General features: G+C 47.9%; 1 protein-coding gene across 2 annotated transcripts; it reads left to right on the top strand.

The window, feature by feature from the left end:
* Positions 1–769: 769 nt before the first annotated feature.
* GPR3 (G protein-coupled receptor 3) lies at positions 770–4,822 on the top strand. 2 transcript variants are annotated; one of them, XM_083628324.1, is made up of 2 exons: positions 770–1,136; positions 2,471–4,822. In XM_083628324.1, exon 2 carries the CDS (start codon positions 2,487–2,489, stop codon positions 3,474–3,476), a length of 990 nt encoding a protein of 329 aa, XP_083484450.1. In that variant the 5' UTR covers positions 770–1,136; positions 2,471–2,486; the 3' UTR covers positions 3,477–4,822. The 2 variants fall into 2 exon arrangements, with proteins under 2 accessions (XP_083484450.1, XP_083484451.1); XM_083628325.1 differs by lacking the exon at positions 770–1,136 and adding an exon at positions 1,149–1,244.
* The last annotated feature ends 14,952 nt before the right edge of the window (positions 4,823–19,774 follow it).

The following is a 19,774-nucleotide window of genomic DNA, read 5'->3' as shown; positions in this document are numbered from 1 at the left end:
GAGGCAGTGGCGTAGCGTGGGGGGTGCAGGGGGGGCCGGTCGCACCGGGCGCAACATCTGGGGGTTAGGGTTAGGGGGCGCAAATCCACGGGTTTGGGCAAATTACTTGCCCTGCCCCAGGTGCTGACAACCCACGCTACGCCACTGGCCTGAGGTGCTTGCCTCACCTTGCCTCATGGGCGAGTTGGACCTGAGGCTCGAAATGTTTTGTCCCATTCATGCCTCGTCCTCATAGAGACCCAACCTGGCACATTATAAACCAGCCACACCACCAGCTCTTCCCTCCATTATGTCCTTGGACCAGAGGCGGATTTAGGGCAGCATGACTGGTTCCACAGCACTGGGCACCCAGCCTAGCGGGTGCCATAACTATGACGTAGTGAATTGAACAGAAGGCATGGCGAGAGGGTGGGAGGTGCCGAATTTTGAGCCAGCAGAGGGTACTGCTGATATTTGAAAGACTGAAATCCGGCCCTGCTTGGACCACAGTGCTGCTCCTGGTCGGGGAATCCTGAGGCCGGGGAGCCTCTTCCTCCCCTCCTCCTCCTCCCTTCACAATTCCTTTTCCGTAGAGGACTTTAGAAGGGCAGGGTGGGCGGAAGGAGGAGGAGGAGGAGGAGGAGGGGGAAGGCACCTGCTGGTTACGCATCAAGAGTCCCAGCGGTGCTGTCTATTATTATTATTGTTATTTTGCATACATTCCCTTTTTTATGAATGGAATTCTCCAGCTTTACTATGCCACAAGGCGCGCGCGCGCGCCCCTATCCTCTGCAGCCAGGTGATTGGCTCCCGCCGCCCATTGACGTCACCCGGGAGAAAGACATGCGAAGTGAGGAGCCGCCCCAGCCCCAAAGCCTGAAGTGTGAGTCACCCTCAAAAAGGGGGCTTGTTCAAGTATAACTCCGCGCTTCTCCTTGCCAGTCTGCCTGCCAGCCAGCCTCGCTGCTCTTCGGATTGCAGCTGCAACGGAGCCTGCAGTCCGCAGCCCTCCTGGTATAGGAGGACAGCGGGCATCTGCATTGAGAGAGGCGGATTCCTTGTCCTGCAGCCACCCAATCGGACGCGCAAGGCAGCGGACCCCCCTCCCCTCCATCCCGATTGAATGTGCAGCCTCCTGTTCTGGAACATCACCCGAGGTAAGTGCCGCCGCCGCCACCATCGCCGCCCTCCTCTTTTCCGCAGTATTTGACATGCTCAGGACAGACCAGCTTCTCTGCATCAAATCCCCTTTCCCAATGCAAAAGGTGAGACCCCCCTCCCCCCAAAAAAAAATCCATTTAAAAATTAAGCCTTAGAGCTGCAATTCTCTATGCTTTTACCTGGGAGGAAGCCTCAGCGAACTAAATGAGACTGACTTCTGAGTAGACCTGGACAGGGTTGCAGACATGCCATACATTTGAAGGGCACCCCCCCAAAAAAGACTCTTGGGAACTGTAGTTTGTTAAGGGTGCTGGGAATTGTAGTTCTGTAAGGGGTATGGCTTGCATGCATTCTTAGTCCCCAGGGAAAAGAGAGGAAGGGGTTTAGAAGCAAACCAAACCTCTGTCTCACTTTCTCACCCACATACTGTATAGCATTCCCCACTGTAGCCCTGTCTCCAGGAAGCAAACCAGAATGTAGCTCTGCAGTATGAATTTGGGGAAAATAATTCTAAAGATAACTGCCTGAATTTTACTAGGCACGACATGGCATGATGACCAAATACTCAAGCGTTGGGGGTTAGTACAACAGACAAGCAAAGAAGAAAAGGGAGTAAAACCGGGTCTTTGGCATATGTAATAACAATGTCAGCTCCGTGGCAAAGGCTGAGATGAGCAGGCTGCTGCCAGACCTTACAAACCCACCGGTGATGCTTTCGGTGCCAAAAGAGTTGTGCTGTAAGGGCATCACTGCCTTCTTACAGTTTTCCATTATAGAGTCTTGCGTAAACTTTGGGGAAAGTCGGTGATTTGAAAGAGCTCAGTCTGTGTGTGTTTTGGGCAAGGGAGGGGGTGAAGGAAGGAAGATTATTGCCAGGTACGCAGTGATGATGTAATCCGGGGAAGCGTACGTTGACCAGAAACAATAGTGGCATTTTGTTTACTATCCTTTATCTTGATGGCTTTATTTGAGAAAAAAGAAAGGAGGGCTGGGGGGGGGGGAGAGAACGATGGCAAACAATGACAGGCCCTTGCCAGAAATATCCCATCCAGAGACCATAGATAAGATGCATGCAGACATCACGTGCAACAGGGGTGGCATTTTGATGGGCACTCCTACCACCACCAGCAAAGTTCAGCACTGAAAGGCAGCCTGTTCGCCTCTGCCTTGATTCCCAGTACTATAAAGGCTGGAGTTGGTTCTAATACCCCCACCCACCTCCATCAACACATACACGCACACACCTTCTGGTCCCCAGACACTTACAAACGCCTGCCGATTTCCATCATGTCTCAGAGGACGCTAAGTGGGTGTTTTTGTGCCACTGCAGGTCATCAGAGGACAGCATGAAAGAGGAGGTGCGCCTCAATGCCACTGAAGACCAGCAGCCCGGCTGGTTCCTGCCCAGCAATGGCAGCAGCAATTCCCTGTATCTCTCCGAAGCTCCTCCTCCTCTTCCCTTGAATCCTTGGGACGTGGTGCTTTGCGTTTCCGGGACCATCATCTCCTGCGAGAATGCCATTGTGGTGGCCATCATTTTCTACACCCCTGCCTTCCGGACTCCGATGTTCCTCCTGATCGGGAGCTTAGCCACCGCAGACCTGCTAGCCGGCTTGGGCCTCATCTTCCACTTTGCCTTTGTTTACTGCATCCAGTCCCAGGTGGTGAACCTCATCACGGTGGGCCTCTTGGTGTGCTCCTTCACCGCCAGCGTGGGCAGCCTCCTGGCCATCACCATAGACCGGTACCTGTCCCTCTACAATGCGCTGACCTACTATTCGGAAAGGACGGTGACCCGGACGTACATCATGCTCATCATCACCTGGGGGGTCTCTATCTGCTTCGGACTGCTGCCCGTCATGGGCTGGAACTGCCTGAAGGACGACTCCACCTGCAGCATCGTCAAACCCCTGACCAAGAACAACCTCATCATCCTCTCCATCTCCTTCTTCATGGTCTTCGCCATGATGTTGCAGCTCTACGTGCAGATCTGCAAGATCGTCTGCAGGCACGCACAGCAGATTGCCCTCCAGAGACACTTCTTGGCCACTTCGCACTACGTCACCACCAGGAAAGGCATCTCCACCTTGGCTGTCATCCTGGGGACTTTTGCTTCCTGTTGGCTCCCCTTTGCCATTTACTGCCTCCTCGGAGATTACACGTACCCAGCTCTCTACACCTATATGACAATACTCCCAGCTACCTACAATTCCATGATCAACCCTGTGATCTATGCCTTCAGGAACCAAGAAATCCAAAAAGTGTTGTGGACTATCTGCTGCGGCTGCATTTCTTCCACCATGCCTTTCCGGTCCAGATCTCCCAGTGACGTCTGAGTCATCCCACTCCCAAGGATCCTGCGCTGCTCAAAGACTAATTCGCAAAAATCCTTTCCCCCTCCTTCATTTCTCCCCTTCCTAATGTCCTTTCCCTTATGTGAGTGAACTTGCCGTTTTATCTTTTTATTTATTTTTCACTTAGGGAAAGAAGAGAGAAATATATATATCATTTATTTTTTTAATCCATACATTAAAAAACAAAACACAAACGTGTTTCGGACAGATTGGTGTGTGTGCCTGTGTGTTTGCGTGTGTGTGTGTGTGTCTGTGTGTTAGTTACATGTCCAAAATCTGATGTCAGTTGTTTGTTTGAGATCTTTGTAATGCATTATTTTCTTAAATGGGAAGAAACCTCAAGACCTTTTGACCTTGCTTTTTGAGTTCCTACAGCCTTAATTACCTCAGATCTTCAGAAAATATTTTTCTACATTTAAACAAATTCCATTGTATCCCCTTCTCCATCTTTTATTTCTCCCACCCCACCCAACTGATGGAAGAAGAGAGAGACCCGAAATTCGCCAGCTTCTAAAATAAATGTACACATTATTTATTTGTATTTTCCAGCTTTTAGAAACAAAATAGATTTTCCCCTTTTCTGTATTTTGCTGCCCTCTGGTGTTCGTTCTGTTTTAATGCACATAAAAATACGACGGTGGGGGAACTGGGAGAGAGGAGGATTATTTTGCATGTCTAGCAAAGCCAGTATTAACAAATGGAATGTATAACTATTAGCTATAAACAATGTGAGTTGAAAGAGATTAATATGTTGCTAAGGCTACAATCCTAGACACATTTACCAGGGAGCAAGTCCCACAGAACTCAGTGGGACTTACATCTAAGTAGGCATGCCTAGGATCGTGCTGTCATGAACCTCAGAGGTAATACTCTAAAATAAGTGATTTAAGGATCACAGTCATTGCACTAGAAACTGTCATGCACAGGAGAAGGGGGGGCATTTCTGACTACGGGGAAACAGAACAGCCAACATTGAAACCCATGGATCCCATAGTCTATAATTCAACCTTTCTCAACCTGGTGCCTTCCAGATGTTGTTAGGCAAAAGCTCCCATTGTCCCAAGCATTGGCCATCTAGGGGGTTTATGTCGAGCAACATCCAGGAAGGGGCTGGGGCAAGCTGATCTATATACTGTATTTCCTCCCCTGCTCCTCTGAATTTGCACAAATCCTGGCAAGGAAATTAATGTAACAAGGCACTTTTGGAAATCTGATGTTTTTACTACTGTGTTGCAGAGCAGCTTATAGAAAAGGCTCTGTATGAGTTGAGAAGTACTGTACACTTTTGTTTACAGCCGTCAGAGAAATAAAGATAATTTTGTGATACATGTGACTGCCTGCTGCTTTGGGGTGGGGGGTTGTGGTTGTTGTTTTGCAGATGGCAGAGGTTGCTCCAGGGCTAGCTGCAGAGACTGAAAGGGCTCCTGTGCCAAATGCTGTGTGTTCTCACCCCTAAACCTGTTGCTTCCCCCTGCCTTGCACCCACAAACATCTGCCTACTTAGTCATTTCAGGTTGAAAACACCTTGACAGCAAAAACTCATTTTGGATATGAAACTCTGTCAGTTGAGTCACAGCTATCTTTTCCATAAAGCAAATGCCAGCAAAGTATTGCCACGACCCTCCTGCACAGAGCTATTCTTGTCACTGGGAATGTAGGTATTACATGCAAAGACAGTGGGGCATGCTGTTAATTTCAGATCTTCATTTCATGGTCTTATGGGCCACGAACAAGGTCCCTTTTAAAAAACAGCTGCGTGTGTTACTTCAAGCTGTGAAGCACACAACTAACATGGCCCTTCTCTTCCCCAAGTAGCATCTGGGGTTGCCAACGTGGTGCCCACGGGCACACATGCACCCCCCCAGAGGCCCCCAGGGTCCCTCCACACCCTTCTTCCCACTGAAGGCTTCAAACTAACATCCCACTAGAGCTAACAGAACAGGTAGTGGGGTGTGCTTTGTTGTGGTGTGGTGCCCACAACAGTCCCTCTGGCTTGCAAAGATCCCCACAAGATCCAAAAGCACAGGCCCAAGATCCACAAGATCAGCCCCAGCACAGGCCCAAGCTGGCACAAGTGCTGATCCAGGGCCTGTTTGCAGATCATTTGCTGCTCTCCGTGCTGTCACTTGCAGGTTGGGGGCCCCTAGAGTTTGTGGCTCTGGCCAGACCTAGCTGCAGCACTCTGCAAAGGGGAGCATAGGGTTGGGGCACTCTTTGACCGATTGTTCTTCATTGGTCCCGAGTGGGGAAACCAGCAGAGCAAAGCCAAATTGCCCACCATTTCCTGGGAACTTCTAGCCATGTTAGTGTATTGCAGCAAAAAAAAGGAAGAGTCTTCCACTGCACCTGAAAGCCTGAACAGATCTACTGGATCATACTCTGATAGACCAGCAATCCACAAATCAGCACATCAGAGCCAAGTGCCCCCAACCCACTGGTGAGCTGAACACTTGACCTACCACCACCCTAGAGGTCTTATTTCCACAGCAATTTTTGAGGAGGTAAGAAATTACAGGAGTCCCATCTGAGCAGTAGGAGAGAATCCTTCTGCTTCTTACTTTTGCCCAACCCCATCCAGATGAGAGAAGGCCCTGCCTCTCTCCCAAGTCACCTGTGCATGCCGGAAGATATGAGGAAGCAAATTGGTGGTGATCACAAATAATGCTTGGCTAGTAAGCCAAGCTAACACATGTGGACCTTTGGTACAGACTCAACCCTTTAGAGGTCATTGACATCAATGGCACCAGGTTTAGCTGTATGATGATTTGGAAATTCATCAGCCTCATGCGATGAGAAGCAGCTCCATCAAAATAACAGCTCCACTGGGCTCTTCCTGCCCCTGAACTGTTTCCATAGCAGCTGACCATTATAAGAGCTACTATTTAACTTAAAGAATTTGTGTCCCGTCCCCTCCCCCTTCCCTCCCCATCCCCCTTTTGTGTTGCATCTTTTAGATTAAAATCCTGTCTTGTTTTAATCAAATGTCGGTAAGTTGGTCTGGGAGCCTTTTCGGCTGAAGAGCAGGTTAAACGTTCTCAAGAGAAGAAATTTGCAGACAGATATTATCTTACATCTGATGAAGACGGGCTCTAGTCCACAATGCTGTAAGACTCTGTTGTCTTTGGACACAAAGAGTTACTTCTAGAGTGACATTTCAGACCGGCTCCTGTGTCAGTATAACATTGCTCTGGCAAGGAGGGGGCGTAAGTTAAATACTGCTATCTGATTCAATGGAGAAAGCTGAAATACATTGACTCTTCCCCTCACCCCCATTCCACTGCAACGGAGCCTAGGATTCTGTCTAGCTTGACACCTAATCACAGAATATATGTGGTCCCAGGAAACCACCTGATTATACTCAGTTACTAATTGTCCTGAGCCCCCAGGCCTACCTGGCAGCCAGACAGTGTGCTAAGGCCAAGTTCAAAATCAGCATCCGCAAAGTCCACAATCCAAGATCCAAAGAAGGTCAGGAAACAAGGTCCAGTGTCAATGCAAGTCTGAAGTCAGGATGCAGTGCAGCATCAAGCCAAAAGTATGGCCCCATGGAGGTCCAGGAGTATCCAAGGTCATCAACATGGGCAGTTGAGCAGACTCTGCTTCCCTTTGCGTGCTGATTGCAGCATCAGGGCTTGACGAGGCAGATGAACTTCACCTGTTCTGAGCCTGCTCCATCTGAGGAACCACACCTTTCTTCCCAGAGCTAATGAGCCCCACCTGGCCAGCTAAGGAGCTGGGCTGTGGGCCCTTGCCTGCCTCAGCTTCCTGGAGCTCCCTATGCCTCAGAGCCTGCTGTGTTTGGAGAGACAGGGTCCCTCTGGCTCTGGTGATGGGTCCTGCTGCTTTGATTTCTGTGCACCGACCCCCATCCTCTCGTCCTCCTCTGGCACCCTGTGAGTACTTCCTACACTAACATCTCCTTCCCACCCCCAGCTTGCCCCGGTGTGTCCCAGTCCTGGCTAAACCCCGGGCTGGGATCCTCCTCCTCTTCCTTTTCCCCGTAGTCCTGCCAGTTCGTGACACTAATCTTGGCATGCAATCTAATAATGCAGAGTCAGCAGCATATTTAAAATATTGAAAATTATTGAAATTAACAACAGCATTTGATTTTGTATCTCATCATGGATATCCAAAGCACCCTTAAAATAGGACTGCCATATCACATATTCACATCCGGGAATCAGACTGTTAAAAAGGCATCTTGGGAGGATTTTCGCTGAATCGGCAAAATGTCCAGGGAAACCCGGAGGTATGGCAAGTAGGGCAATTTTTAAAGGGGAAAAAATGCTTTAAGAATTGAAAACAAGCCCCAAAACTTAAATATATTTGGGATAAATATTTGGGAATCAACAGATTCTCACTTTTGGGAATATGGCAACCCTACGAAAAAGAAACCAACTAGGAACGCAGGGCATCATCCAAAGGAGGAGGAGGGATTACTGAAAACATCGCCCTTCCTGCAAGGAGAGGGACGAAGCGATGACCTCATCCTGTAACCATGCTGTGACAGGTCCTTCCTGTAACAGGTCCTTCCTGTTCTTTTAAGGCAGCTGCTCCACGCAGAATGGGCTCCAGACCTCCAGATGGGAGCAAACTGTTCAGAGAGAGATTAGAAACCAAACACCTCTGCAGAAGAAACAGTACTTTCCTACGGAAAAGATGGCAATCACATTAATTTCCTGTAGAGGAGGCTTTCTTCATGTAGCCAACTTACTTTTCTTTTTAATTAAAACAGAAGGAGCCTAACTGCATGATATCCCACCCTCCACCCCAAGGAAATGTGGTTTGTCCCTAAGCCTTTTGAAATCAAGGGACTTGGGCCCATCGTGGCTACTAATCACAATGGCTATATTACCTCCAGAACCAGACCTTTGAAGACCAGCTGCTGGGAATCACAGGTGAGGAGGATGCTATTGCCCTGATGTCACATTCTTGGGCTTCCCATAGGCATCTGGTTGGCCAGGGTGAGAACAGGACGCTGGACTAGGATGAGAATGGGAAGAACAGAGTGCCTTGGGCCTGATCTGGTTCACACTTTGCTCACAGTCTGATGCTTTGCAAAGTTCCTTGTCCTAAGAGCTCCAGGCACACCAATGCTTTCACACAGGTCAAGAGCAACAATCCTGCCTCTTTCTCAGCAAACCCTCCTCCCTAAATCTCTCAACACTTCCCAGCTCCCACCCTGATTTTCTCTTTGAAGTATGATGGGTTAATCTGGTTTGTGATATATTTTGTGTTTGTTTCATGAGTATTACTTTTGCACTTGCTCTATGAGCATAATTTTACTGCAGTGGCGTAGCGTGGGTTGTCAGCACCCGGGGCAGGGCAAGTAATTTGCCCCCCTAACCCGTGGATTTGCGCCCCCTAACCCGTGGATTTGCGCCCCTAACCCTAACCCCCAGATGTTGCGCCCGGTGCGGCTGGCCCCCCCTGCACCCCCACGCTACGCCACTGTTTTACTGTGCACCACCATGATAGTGCCCCTCCCTTAATGCTGGTACCATATGACCATTAATGAACCGGTTGTGTGTATGTGTGTGTATCTGCATTGCTGATGCTACTCAGCTGTCACCCAGGGGAGTTATCTCACCCTGAGTATGGTGGGAAATTAGGCAGCTACCTTGGATGGAGGGTTTCTGGTGCTATCAAGGGTGCTGGAGAAGGAGGCTGGCAGTCTTCCCAACCCATGCAATGCAAGCCATCTGTAGGGTGGCCATGTGTCCTACTTTACAGAGGACAGTCCTCTCTTTCAGGGTGCCCTCTCTTTGAAGGGCTCTTCTCTAGTCAGCTAGGTTTTACTTTTAAAATATATATATATATGCAGAAGTAGCTTTACAAATCCAAGTCTGCAGAGTGACTTGGGACTTTGGGGAGTCACTGATCCACCTCAAGTTGCCTTGTAAACAACCACATCTGACTTAGGCATGTGCAGCCCTCTCCTAAATCACTTGTCCTTTTCACATGTACTGCTAGTAATCCAGGTGACCCCTATCTTATATTTTATACTGCTCTCCAAACTATACCTGCACTAGTGTAGGGTTGCCATATTTTGAAGAGCAAAAAAGAGGACACATTTGCGCATATAGATAGATAGATAGATAATATACGTTCACATCATAACACTCCACTTTATGTCCCTGGCTTTTTAGAGCCTGGCAACTTCCTCCCCTCCTGCCTCATGGCTTTCAAAATTAACCTTTTTATTATTGCATTTTTGTACATTTTCCAATTCTAATTGGAACACACATTACAAAATAACTCAAAATTTAAATAGAAAGGTAGAGAATTTCTCATTACAAGTCTTCAGACAACCCTGCTAGTGATGTTAATTGCTTACAATAATCTTTCAAATATCGTATAAGTTTACTCCAGTCCTTTTGGAATACTTGAGCATGCTGGTTTCGGATTTGCCAACTTCTACTTTTAACTATGAAGCTACCAGCATGAGTTTGACCAAACTGCGGGAGGCAGAGGAACACAGGGGTGCCTGGCATGCGCTGGTCCATGGGGTCATGAAGAGTCGGACACGACTAAACGACTAAACAACAACAACTTTTAACTATGGATCGCTATGGCAACTCTACTCATGGAAAAGAAGGCATGCCCTGGAAAAAGAGGACATATGGCAACCCCACAGTAGTGGATTTCCTGCATTGGGCAGGAGGTCATAACAGATGACCTTTGAGGTGCCTTCCAACACTGAGTCTACAGTACCTTCTCCTCCATGTCAGCTTTCTGGCAGTACTTCTGCCTGCTTACATCAGCGAGGCAGCTCAGGAAGTGGAGAGAGATGGACGGGCATATTTCATTTGCCCATATCTGAAGTGTTTGATAGATGATTGGTCGACTTTCCCATATGCACCAGTGGAAAGGGGAAGCAACAGAAGCCACCCTAAACTGTTATGACCACGGTCAAGCAGTAAACACAGTTGCAAATGTTAGGCCCAGTCAGATCTTCCTTGTATACATAGTCCTCTGATTAAACTGAATCTGGCAACTGCTTGAGTAACATCAGGCCTTTCTCTTCGGTAGCCAAAAAATCCTGATTTGCCAAAAAAGAAAGGCGGAAGGGGAGAGCTTGTGCTGGAAGCAGTGAAGGAGAGAAAATGCAGCCTTGCCTAATTGCTGTGCCACTAGATTGCTCTGGCCCATCTGTGTGGACCTAGCATCTGACAAAGCTCTCTGCTCTGAGCCTTCGGCACGTAGGAGCTGGCCTTTGTTAAGCGTTTGAGCCTCACACACTGCCAGGCAGCAGAAGCTTTGCGTTCACATTTCCTCCTGTGGCAGCCTGTAGTTATTTGCAAACAGGTTGGGGAGTGAGGATGGGGGACGGGAGGCTAGGAACAAAGCCACTCCTGGCTTAAAAGGCCGTTTCTGCTTCTGACCCAGCTGTGGAGTCAACAGTAAAAATGTCAGCCATTTCTAAAAGCTTGGCTTGTAGGCTTTCCACACAAAAAAAGCCTGCAGAATCACAACATAGCAAGGGATTGGGGAGGCATGAAGCAACACAGAGAAAAGTTGGGTCACTGAAATGGCAGTCCAACACAGAACATTTCCAGATACTGCCGCTATATCCAGGTGGGATTCAATTACACACCCAGAAATTTGTACATTGTTATTAAAAAAAACTGCTCCTTTTCCCTTATGGGGTACCCAAGAGCCCGTATAGAGTCCTTATGTAGGTTCTCCACCGGTAGGAGAAAATAACAGAGGCCAACCAGAGGATATTGAGGAGCAAAGCAGCTAGTAAGCCTGATCTTTATTAACTGTTGCAACAGGGTGCTCACCCTGTCCCCATGCAGGAGGGAGGAGGAACCCAGAAAACTGGTGTGCAAGCTCTTATACAGTGGTACCTTGGGATACATACGCTTCAGGTTACAGACTCTGCTAACCCAGAAATAATACCTCGGGTTAAGAACTTTGCTTCAGGATGAGAACAGAAATCATGCTCCAGCGGCGCGATAACAGCGGGAGGCCCCATTAGTTAAAGTGGTGCTTCAGGTTAAGAACAGTTTCAGGTTAAGAATGGACCTCCGGAACGAATTAAGTACTTAACCCAAGGTACCACTGTATAGACTTTTGAAACTGCCACTCTGTAGCTCAAGGTCACCCTCCAATACATCATACATACATCACTGAAGGGGTGGTCTACAGCAAAAAAACCTGTCTGCCAGGATACCTGATAATAGTCACTGATTGCTTTTACCTGGGCATCCTGGCCATTCTTTTGTGATGGTAAATACTCAGTTCCTGAATCCAGGTCACAGGTTCACCCTATTCATACACAGATACGCCCTTAAGACAGGATTTGTGAGCAAAGAGACAATGGGAAGGTTTTCCCATGTCCTTCCTCCTCGCAGAGAAACATTTGAGGTCAATTTGGGAGAGTCAAAATGGTTTCAGGAATGCTTTCCTGTATTGTTTCAGACATGTAGGTTATATATTTATGTATGTGTTTGTCTGGTACATTTATGAACATTTATTTTATATCTTAGACCTTACAATTCCCATAACAGCGTTTATAGATTACGTACATACCATAGCAAAGATGTATTTCCAGCAAATAATCCTGAGAACCGTGGTTGGTTAAGGGTGCTGGGAATTGTAGCTCTGAAAGAGGCAAACTGCAGTTCCCAGGATTCTTGGGAGGGAAGTCATGTGCTTTAAATGCATGAGGGGTATGAGAGCTGGTTGGGAGGTCTTGAGCAACAAACTCCCTGCCCACAGAACTAGAATTATTGTGATAAGGAAAGTGCTGGGAGAGTGGGGGCAACCCCTGTTTTTGACACAAACAACATCATCTAACCACTCCACAAACAAGTCAGAATAAACGCTCATTAATTAGCCTGCCATGCCTGATCTTCCTGCAAACTAATCAGGAGCAATGATCAATAAACAGGACATCTAGAAGCCTGCGCAGAAAAACCACCCTGCACTCCTAACGGTTTGCAGCCAACACTACCGAGATGACAGAGACAGACCTGCACTGCTAAAGCTGATTGGCGCTGGCAGCACCTCATCTCACCTCGGTCTCAGAGGGGGAATTAAGATGGAGGGGGGGAAGGATGAGCATGACGTCAGCGTTGGAGAGGATAGACGGTCCCCGCTTGTCCGAGTTAAGGCGGCAGCATTGTCTCGCAGTTGCTGCTAATGCCACCTTGGAAGGAGAAAATTAAACAGGTCCTGGGAGGCCAGACGCCTGTAAAAGCAGCATCTGGACACACAAATGCATACACTCTCCTCAACTCCAAGAGCCCATGGCAGTTGGAGCTGTGAGGAGCTCCATCCTGAGAAATCACAGCTAGCAGAGAAGAATCATAGCATTTTAGAGTTGGAAGGGACCCTGAGGGTCATCTAGTCCAACCCCCCGCAATGCAGGAATATGCAGCTGCCCCAAACGGGGATTGAGCCTGAAACCTTGGCGTTATCAGCACCAGGCTCTAATCAATTGTGGTCGGGAACAAGTTAATGCTGGCGGGCAATGAGCCTCTCCTTCAGGGTACCTGGACCAGGTAAGCAGGTGCCAAGAGGAAGTCAGAGCAGTAGCCAGCAGAAAGTGCCTTTGAAATTTCCAGCTTCGTGAAAGAAGCTTTTTGTGCTCATTGTAGATTAGAATAACTGAGGCCTACCCCAGGGGAGGGAGAACCGCAGGTGGTGCTGTGGTCTAAACCACAGAGCCTAGGGCTTGCCGACCAGAAGGTCGGCGGTTCGAATCCCCACGACGGGGTGAGCTCCCGTTGCTCAGTCCCAGCTCCTGCCCACCTAGCAGTTCGAAAGCACAAAGTGCAAGTAGATAAATAGGTACCGCTCCGGCGGGAAGGTAAACGGTGTTTCCGTGCGCTGCTCTGGTTCACCAGAAGCGGCTTAGTCATGCTGGCCACATGACCCGGAAGCTGTCTGGAGACAAAAGCCGGCGAGATGAGCATGCAACCCCAGAGTCATCTGCAACTGGACCTAACGGTCAGGGGTACCTTTACCTTTAACGTTTACCCCAGGGGAGGGAGAACTTCAGGCCTGGAGGTCAAATGCAGCCCTCCAGGCACCTCAGTCTGCCATGCCCCCTCTTGCTTATCTGGATGGAGGATAAAGAGGGGTGTATTTGCATGTGTCAATATTGGCCTACTTTAGGAAGGTAGAATTTGCATTCTGGCTCCACCCACCACTGGCATGTGGCCCTCAGGCTACCCAGAAGGTTCTTTGGGGGGGAAAACTTTCCCATCCTTGGCCCAGAGAGGCTCACATGTTGATCACTTTGTTTGCCCCCTGCTGTGGCACAGAGTCTGCTGCCAATCTGACCAGAGGCCCCTGCAGCTCTTGCTTCTGCTCCTCACAACTGCCACCCCCCTCTCTTTAAGTGTGTGGCAGGGTGTGTGTGTGTGTACAGTTTGGGCAGGCTTTGAAAACTGCCACTTTGGAAAGACTCTTTAAACTGCTCTCCGTGCGGCTGCTTTGGTATTAAATGGCTATTGCAATGTTTCATTGTTTTTAAATAATTGTGTAAATCACCTTGAGCAGTCCCTCATTAGGGAGCCGATCAATTTTTAATAGGGCTAAAAGCATTTGTTGGTTTAATCAGCTGGTTAAATCAATTTAAACCTTTTAGTTCATTCAGTGGCAGGGCTCAGAAATGCTCAGAGCAGCTTCTGCCCAGTGCCAGATAGCAGATTTGGGGTGGCATGGGGGAGGTCTTTTTATTTGGGGCTCTGACCCTTCTCTACATGCCCCTAATCAGTGGAGACCGGTCAATAAGGGCAAGTGGGGCACTGCCTCACCAACTTCAGCCTGCCCCTATCTGCCCATCTTCTTACAACCAAACACAGCTCTGCCTGCCATTGCCTCTGGCGCCACCTACTGTTGGGTCTTCCTGCCTTCCACCCCATCACTCCCAATGGACACCACAAAAAAATTTTTTTCTTTCCAGTAGCACCTTAAAGACCAACTAAGTTAGTTCTTGGTATGAGCTTTCGTGTGCATGCACACTTCGTCAGATACACACCAGCCAGCATTGGTCCTAACTGGGCGTCTCAGCAGCTATTTATGGTGTCTGTTTGTTAAAAAGTGATGCAACACCAAACTATGTTGGCAGATACCAAAGGGAAGCTTTTTAATTGCAGTCCTAGAGACATATCTGGCAATAAGTCTCATTAAACTTCGTAAGTCTGATACGCCTACAGTTGTGCTGTGTGTATCCTAAGTACCTTCCATAAGCCCCAGAATGAGCAAAAAAAAAGTGTGTCTGTTCCATGGCAGAAAGCCATATTTATGACCAAAAGATCTTCCAGGTACCTTCTGTCCTTCACTGCAATAGGAAAACTCCTTGAGTATTGGAGAAACAGTAGCCACTCGTCCTTTGTGACTTAGTAAGGTGGTCATATTATACCAACCTCCTTCCACAGAAAATTCTGGATTGGAAGATTGTTCAGTTCAAGGTTGGTTCACAGAACAAAGAACCCTAAGAAGGGAGAGAGAGGAGGCCTTGAAGTTGCCCATCAACTGTTAGTAGCAGCTGTACAGCAGACTGGGCAAGTGCACAGACCAGTCTTTACCACTATGCAATGTATTGTATTTCTGTGTACCGCACAGAATCATAGAACTGGGACCCAAAGGCCCATCTATTCCAACCCCCTCCCTGCAATGCAGGAACCAGTAACTCAGTGGATTTGTAACTGGCTGACTGACCGAACCCAAAGGGTGCTCATCAATGGTTCCTCTTCATCCTGGAGAAGAGTGACTAGTGGGGTGCCACAGGGTTCTGTCTTGGGCCCGGTCTTATTCAACATCTTTATCAACGACTTGGCTGATGGACTCAAGGGAATCCTGATCAAATTTGCAGATGACACCAAACTGGGAGGGGTGGCTAACACCCCAGAGGACAGGATCACACTTCAAAACGACCTTGACAGATTAGAGAACTGGGCCAAAACAAACAAGATGAATTTTAACAGGGAGAAATGTAAAGTATTGCACTTGGGCAAAAAAAATGAGAGGCACAAATACAAGATGGGTGACACCTGGCTTGAGAGCACTACATGTGAAAAGGATCTAGGAGTCTTGGTTGACCACAAACTTGACATGAGCCAACAGTGTGACGCGGCAGCTAAAAAAGCCAATGCAATTCTGGGCTGCATCAATAGGAGTATAGCATCTAGATCAAGGGAAGTAATAGTGCCACTGTATTCTGCTCTGGTCAGACCTCACCTAGAGTACTGTGTCCAGTTCTGGGCACCACAGTTCAAGAAGGACACTGACAAACTGGAACGTGTCCAGAGGAGGGCAACCAAAATGGTCAAAGGCCTGGAAACGATGCCTTATGAGGAACGGCTAAGGGAGCTGGGCATGTTTAGCCTGGAGAAGAGGAGGTTAAGGGGTGATATGATAGCCATGTTCAAATATATAAAAGGATGTCACATAGAGGAGGGAGAAAGGTTGTTTTCTGCTGCTCCAGAGAAGCGGACACGGAGCAATGGATCCAAACTACAAGAAAGAAGATTCCACCTAAACATTAGGAAGAACTTCCTGACAGTAAGAGCTGTTTGACAGTGCAATTTGCTGCCAAGGAGTGTGGTGGAGTCTCCTTCTTTGGAGGTCTTTAAGCAGAGGCTTGACAACCATATGTCAGGAATGCTCTGATGGTGTTTCCTGCTTGGCAGGGGGTTGGACTCGATGGCCCTTGTGGTCTCTTCCAACTCTATGATTCTATTATTCTATGAACCACAGCTTCCCATGTTCACATATTCAAGAACACATGCCAATTTTATGCCAACCAGTGCCCTCTTTTGTCCCTTTTCAGTGCAACGAATCTCCTCTGACTTGGAGATACCTGAGCAACTACCCTGCCACCTGCGTCACAACTTATGGTACTTTAATTCAAACCAGCCTTCAGTTGGTTGGAAACAGGATGCTTATCTTGGAATGCCGTTCCGAGATTCCTTTTCCACAAGCCCTGCCTCTTGCGATCTCTACACCCTGAACCACTGTGGCTCAGCCCATATTGACTGGATTTGCTTTAGTGATGTGTTTGCTTGAATCTTTTGGGTAGCTGCTTTGTGGGCTCGCATGGGCCAAAAAAGGGTGGGAGGACAAAATATCTCCAGTAAGTCCAATGGAATCAAAAACAAATGACAAGGCTGGGAAAGACAGGCTTCCAACCTGCTCCTGACAGGCTGGCAAAGCACAAGGATTTTTCCTTTAGTGTGGGGAGAACCTCAAGCCCAGCAGCTCTTCTCTCTTTGGAACTCTCACTTAGCCACCCCCCTTACTGATCCTGCTTCCTCCCCCCGCCCTTGTGTTTTTGCCTGGCTGGAATGTGTCATTGAACTCTGATGATGCTTCTTGATGGCGGACAGAGGTGCAGGGATGTAGAAACTAGCCTACTGTACAAAGGTGCGGCCCTCCAAAGGTTGCCAAAGGGAATGCAGCCTTTGGGCTGGAAAAAGTGCCCCATCCCTGCTCTAGCACAGGGATGGAGAACCTAACCTTGTTACTGCTTGATTACAGCTTCCATCATCCTAATTATTGTCATACTGTCTGAAGCTGATGGGAGTTGCAACCCAACAGCACCTGAAAGTCCACAACCTCCACCATGCCTGTTTTTGTGCATTAAAGAAAAGTTATGAGTCAATGGGCAACCATTAGCCAATTGGTGCAGAGAGGACAGAAAAGCAGAGCAGTGTTGCTGTTAACACGCAGACAGCATGTAAGATGGATGGCTTTATGATGTCCAGTTTGTGGGATTTAAAATGGCAACTAATCATATCTAGTAATCTTAGGATCATCAGACACCCGTATAGAGTTTTTGCCCATAAACAAAAGTGTTTTTCAACCATGTCACTGATTTTGTCCATCAGTTAAACAGACAGACAATAATAAACTGAAGCTTGATTTGGTCAGTGGAAACCACCAACCAGTCACCCATCAATCCAGGTTAAGAGGAGAATCTGATCTGGCTTTAAAACTTTTTTCCGCCCTGCCAACTGACAAGAGCTACCCTTTTCTAATTTTTCAGAGAAGGGAGGCTGCAAAGTGAGGTTTCCGTGGTTAATGATTTCACACGCCAGCTAGCAGCTCTGCTTGGAAAGCAGCAAACTCCTGAGGGAGAAGCCGCAGCTGTGATATTTCTGCTTGCTGGGATTTGCCCCTGGCAGAAGCAGCCGTCACCACCACCATCTCCAAGTCAACCAATGCAGCTCACTGCTGAGATGAGCTTACTTTCTAGCCCCAAGCATACGCAGAGGGCAGGATTTAGCTGAGCACCCCAGTCCCTGACTGCTCCCCACGAAGTATTTCCTGATTACAATCTTCTTCCTTAATTAGAGAGGAGTTAGGTACACAGAAATGGGAGTTAGGGATGTTAAGACTCTGGGTTTAATGGTCTTGCACCGCCACCCTGTTTTCATGGCAATTTGTAATACTTTTCCTTCAGAATGTGGAAAGCATTTATTCTTCTTTTTGCAAATAAAAAAAGGGGAAATGGAAAAGGGATGGGGGGAGAGACCAACCCACCCTAATCAGCTCCTATTAACAGCAGTAATCAATCAAAACTAACTGAAATATACATTAACTTTAAAAACCCATGTATTTGAAAATGTTCTCGCACACCTATACTGTGACGTGCCAACCAACAGAAGTGGATCTTGGGAACCCATATGGCTGCAGAATTGCAAGCTGGAAGAGAAAATACCCACTCAGTGGTCTTAACATCTTACTCCCCTTTTCCACATGGGAAGGTGTAACTTCTGACTATCTTGTTTGGACACCTATTTGGACATGACTAAAGCGCGGGTGAAACTGTGGGTTAAACCAGAGCCTAGAGCTTGCCAATCAGAAGGTTATGAGGTCCTGTTGCTTGGTCCCTGCTCCTGCCAACCTAGCAGTTTGAAAGCACATCAAAGTACAAGTAGATAAATAGGTACCGCTCCGGCGGGAAGGTAAACGGCGTTTCTGTGCACTGCTCTGGTTCGCCAGAAGCGGCTTAGTCATGCTGGCCACACGACCCGGAAGCTGTACACCAGCTCCCTTGGCCAATAAAGCGAGATGAGCGCCGCAACCCCAGAGTCGTCCGCGACTGGACCTAATGGTCAGAGGTCCCTTTACCCTTTACCTTAAATGTGAAATATTAGCAGTACTGCTGAATTTTGGGGGGGTCCTCCAAATGAGTGAACCCCTGCATTTTCTGCTGCAAAGTGCTCACTTTGCGACATCACCACCAGATACCATCACCTCAGCAAACGGTTGCCCGATCTCAAGCTCTGAACAAAAATGTGAGGCTTCCTCCTCAGGGTCTCCAGAAGAAAGGAGTTAAGTGGCAGAAGCAAGGGTGGTTCAGCATTGCACAAGTCCTCCCCACCTTACTCTTCCCACAACTTCTAAAGCCAAACCTTTGCCCATTTTCAGCATGGCCTTGTTCTCTCTTTTGGGATGGTGGTGGTTATAAATTATTTACTATCTTTATTCTTATTATTTTCTGCTCTTCCTCCCAAAGGAGCTCAGGGTAGCAAACGTACAGGACACAAAACAACTAAAACCAAATTCCAACACAGATGCAGGCTGCAAACGAGCTTGTTAGAAGTAGGTCTTCAGTAGATGCCAAAAAGACAATAGAGACAGAGGGGAGGGAATTCCAAAGGGCTAGTGCCACCACACTAGAAGTCCAATTCCTACAATGTGCAGAACAGATTTCTCGATAAGATGGCATCTGCAGGAAGCAGGGATCGATTCAGTGAGACGATCTTTCAGGTATTCTGATCCCAAGCTTTTAAAGGACTTTAAAACCTAGAATTTAGCCCAGTGGTTTGTTTGTTTTATCTCTGGAATGTCTTGTAGGTCCAGGTTCACATAAGAAACCTCACATGGGGCATGTCTCATGTTACAATCACCTGTCATGATTGGCAGGGGCCCAAAAGTGGCCCTTGGGAGCACTGACCTCCCTACTGGGTCTGGCCCTCTGCACTACACCATCCTGGCTTCTTGTACTGAGACTCTTTCCTCAACTCTTTTTCAAACCATGATGGCTTGCTTCTTTCCCCAAATGTTCTCAAAATGTCTTAAGGCCCTTAATTAAGCAGCAAGCCAAGGAGAAGCATAACAACTATTTTAAAAAGCTTGGAATGACTCAACTGTGTGCATTTTGGAATCAAGGGGCAGGCCAGGGACTGAGATATTTCGGTACACCTATTCATGACTCCTGCCCAAAGTCTTAGGGTTTGAAATGTGAGCACCATAGGGCATCTCCCTGCAAGCTGATATCATCAGAAGCAGCTTGGACATTTAGCGATCAACCT

Source organism: Podarcis filfolensis (assembly GCF_964270895.1).
Source record: "Podarcis filfolensis genome assembly, chromosome: 8".
Lineage (NCBI taxonomy): Eukaryota > Metazoa > Chordata > Lepidosauria > Squamata > Lacertidae > Podarcis > Podarcis filfolensis.
Note: the sequence above shows the minus strand (reverse complement) of the source record. Positions and strands in the feature narration are given on the sequence as shown.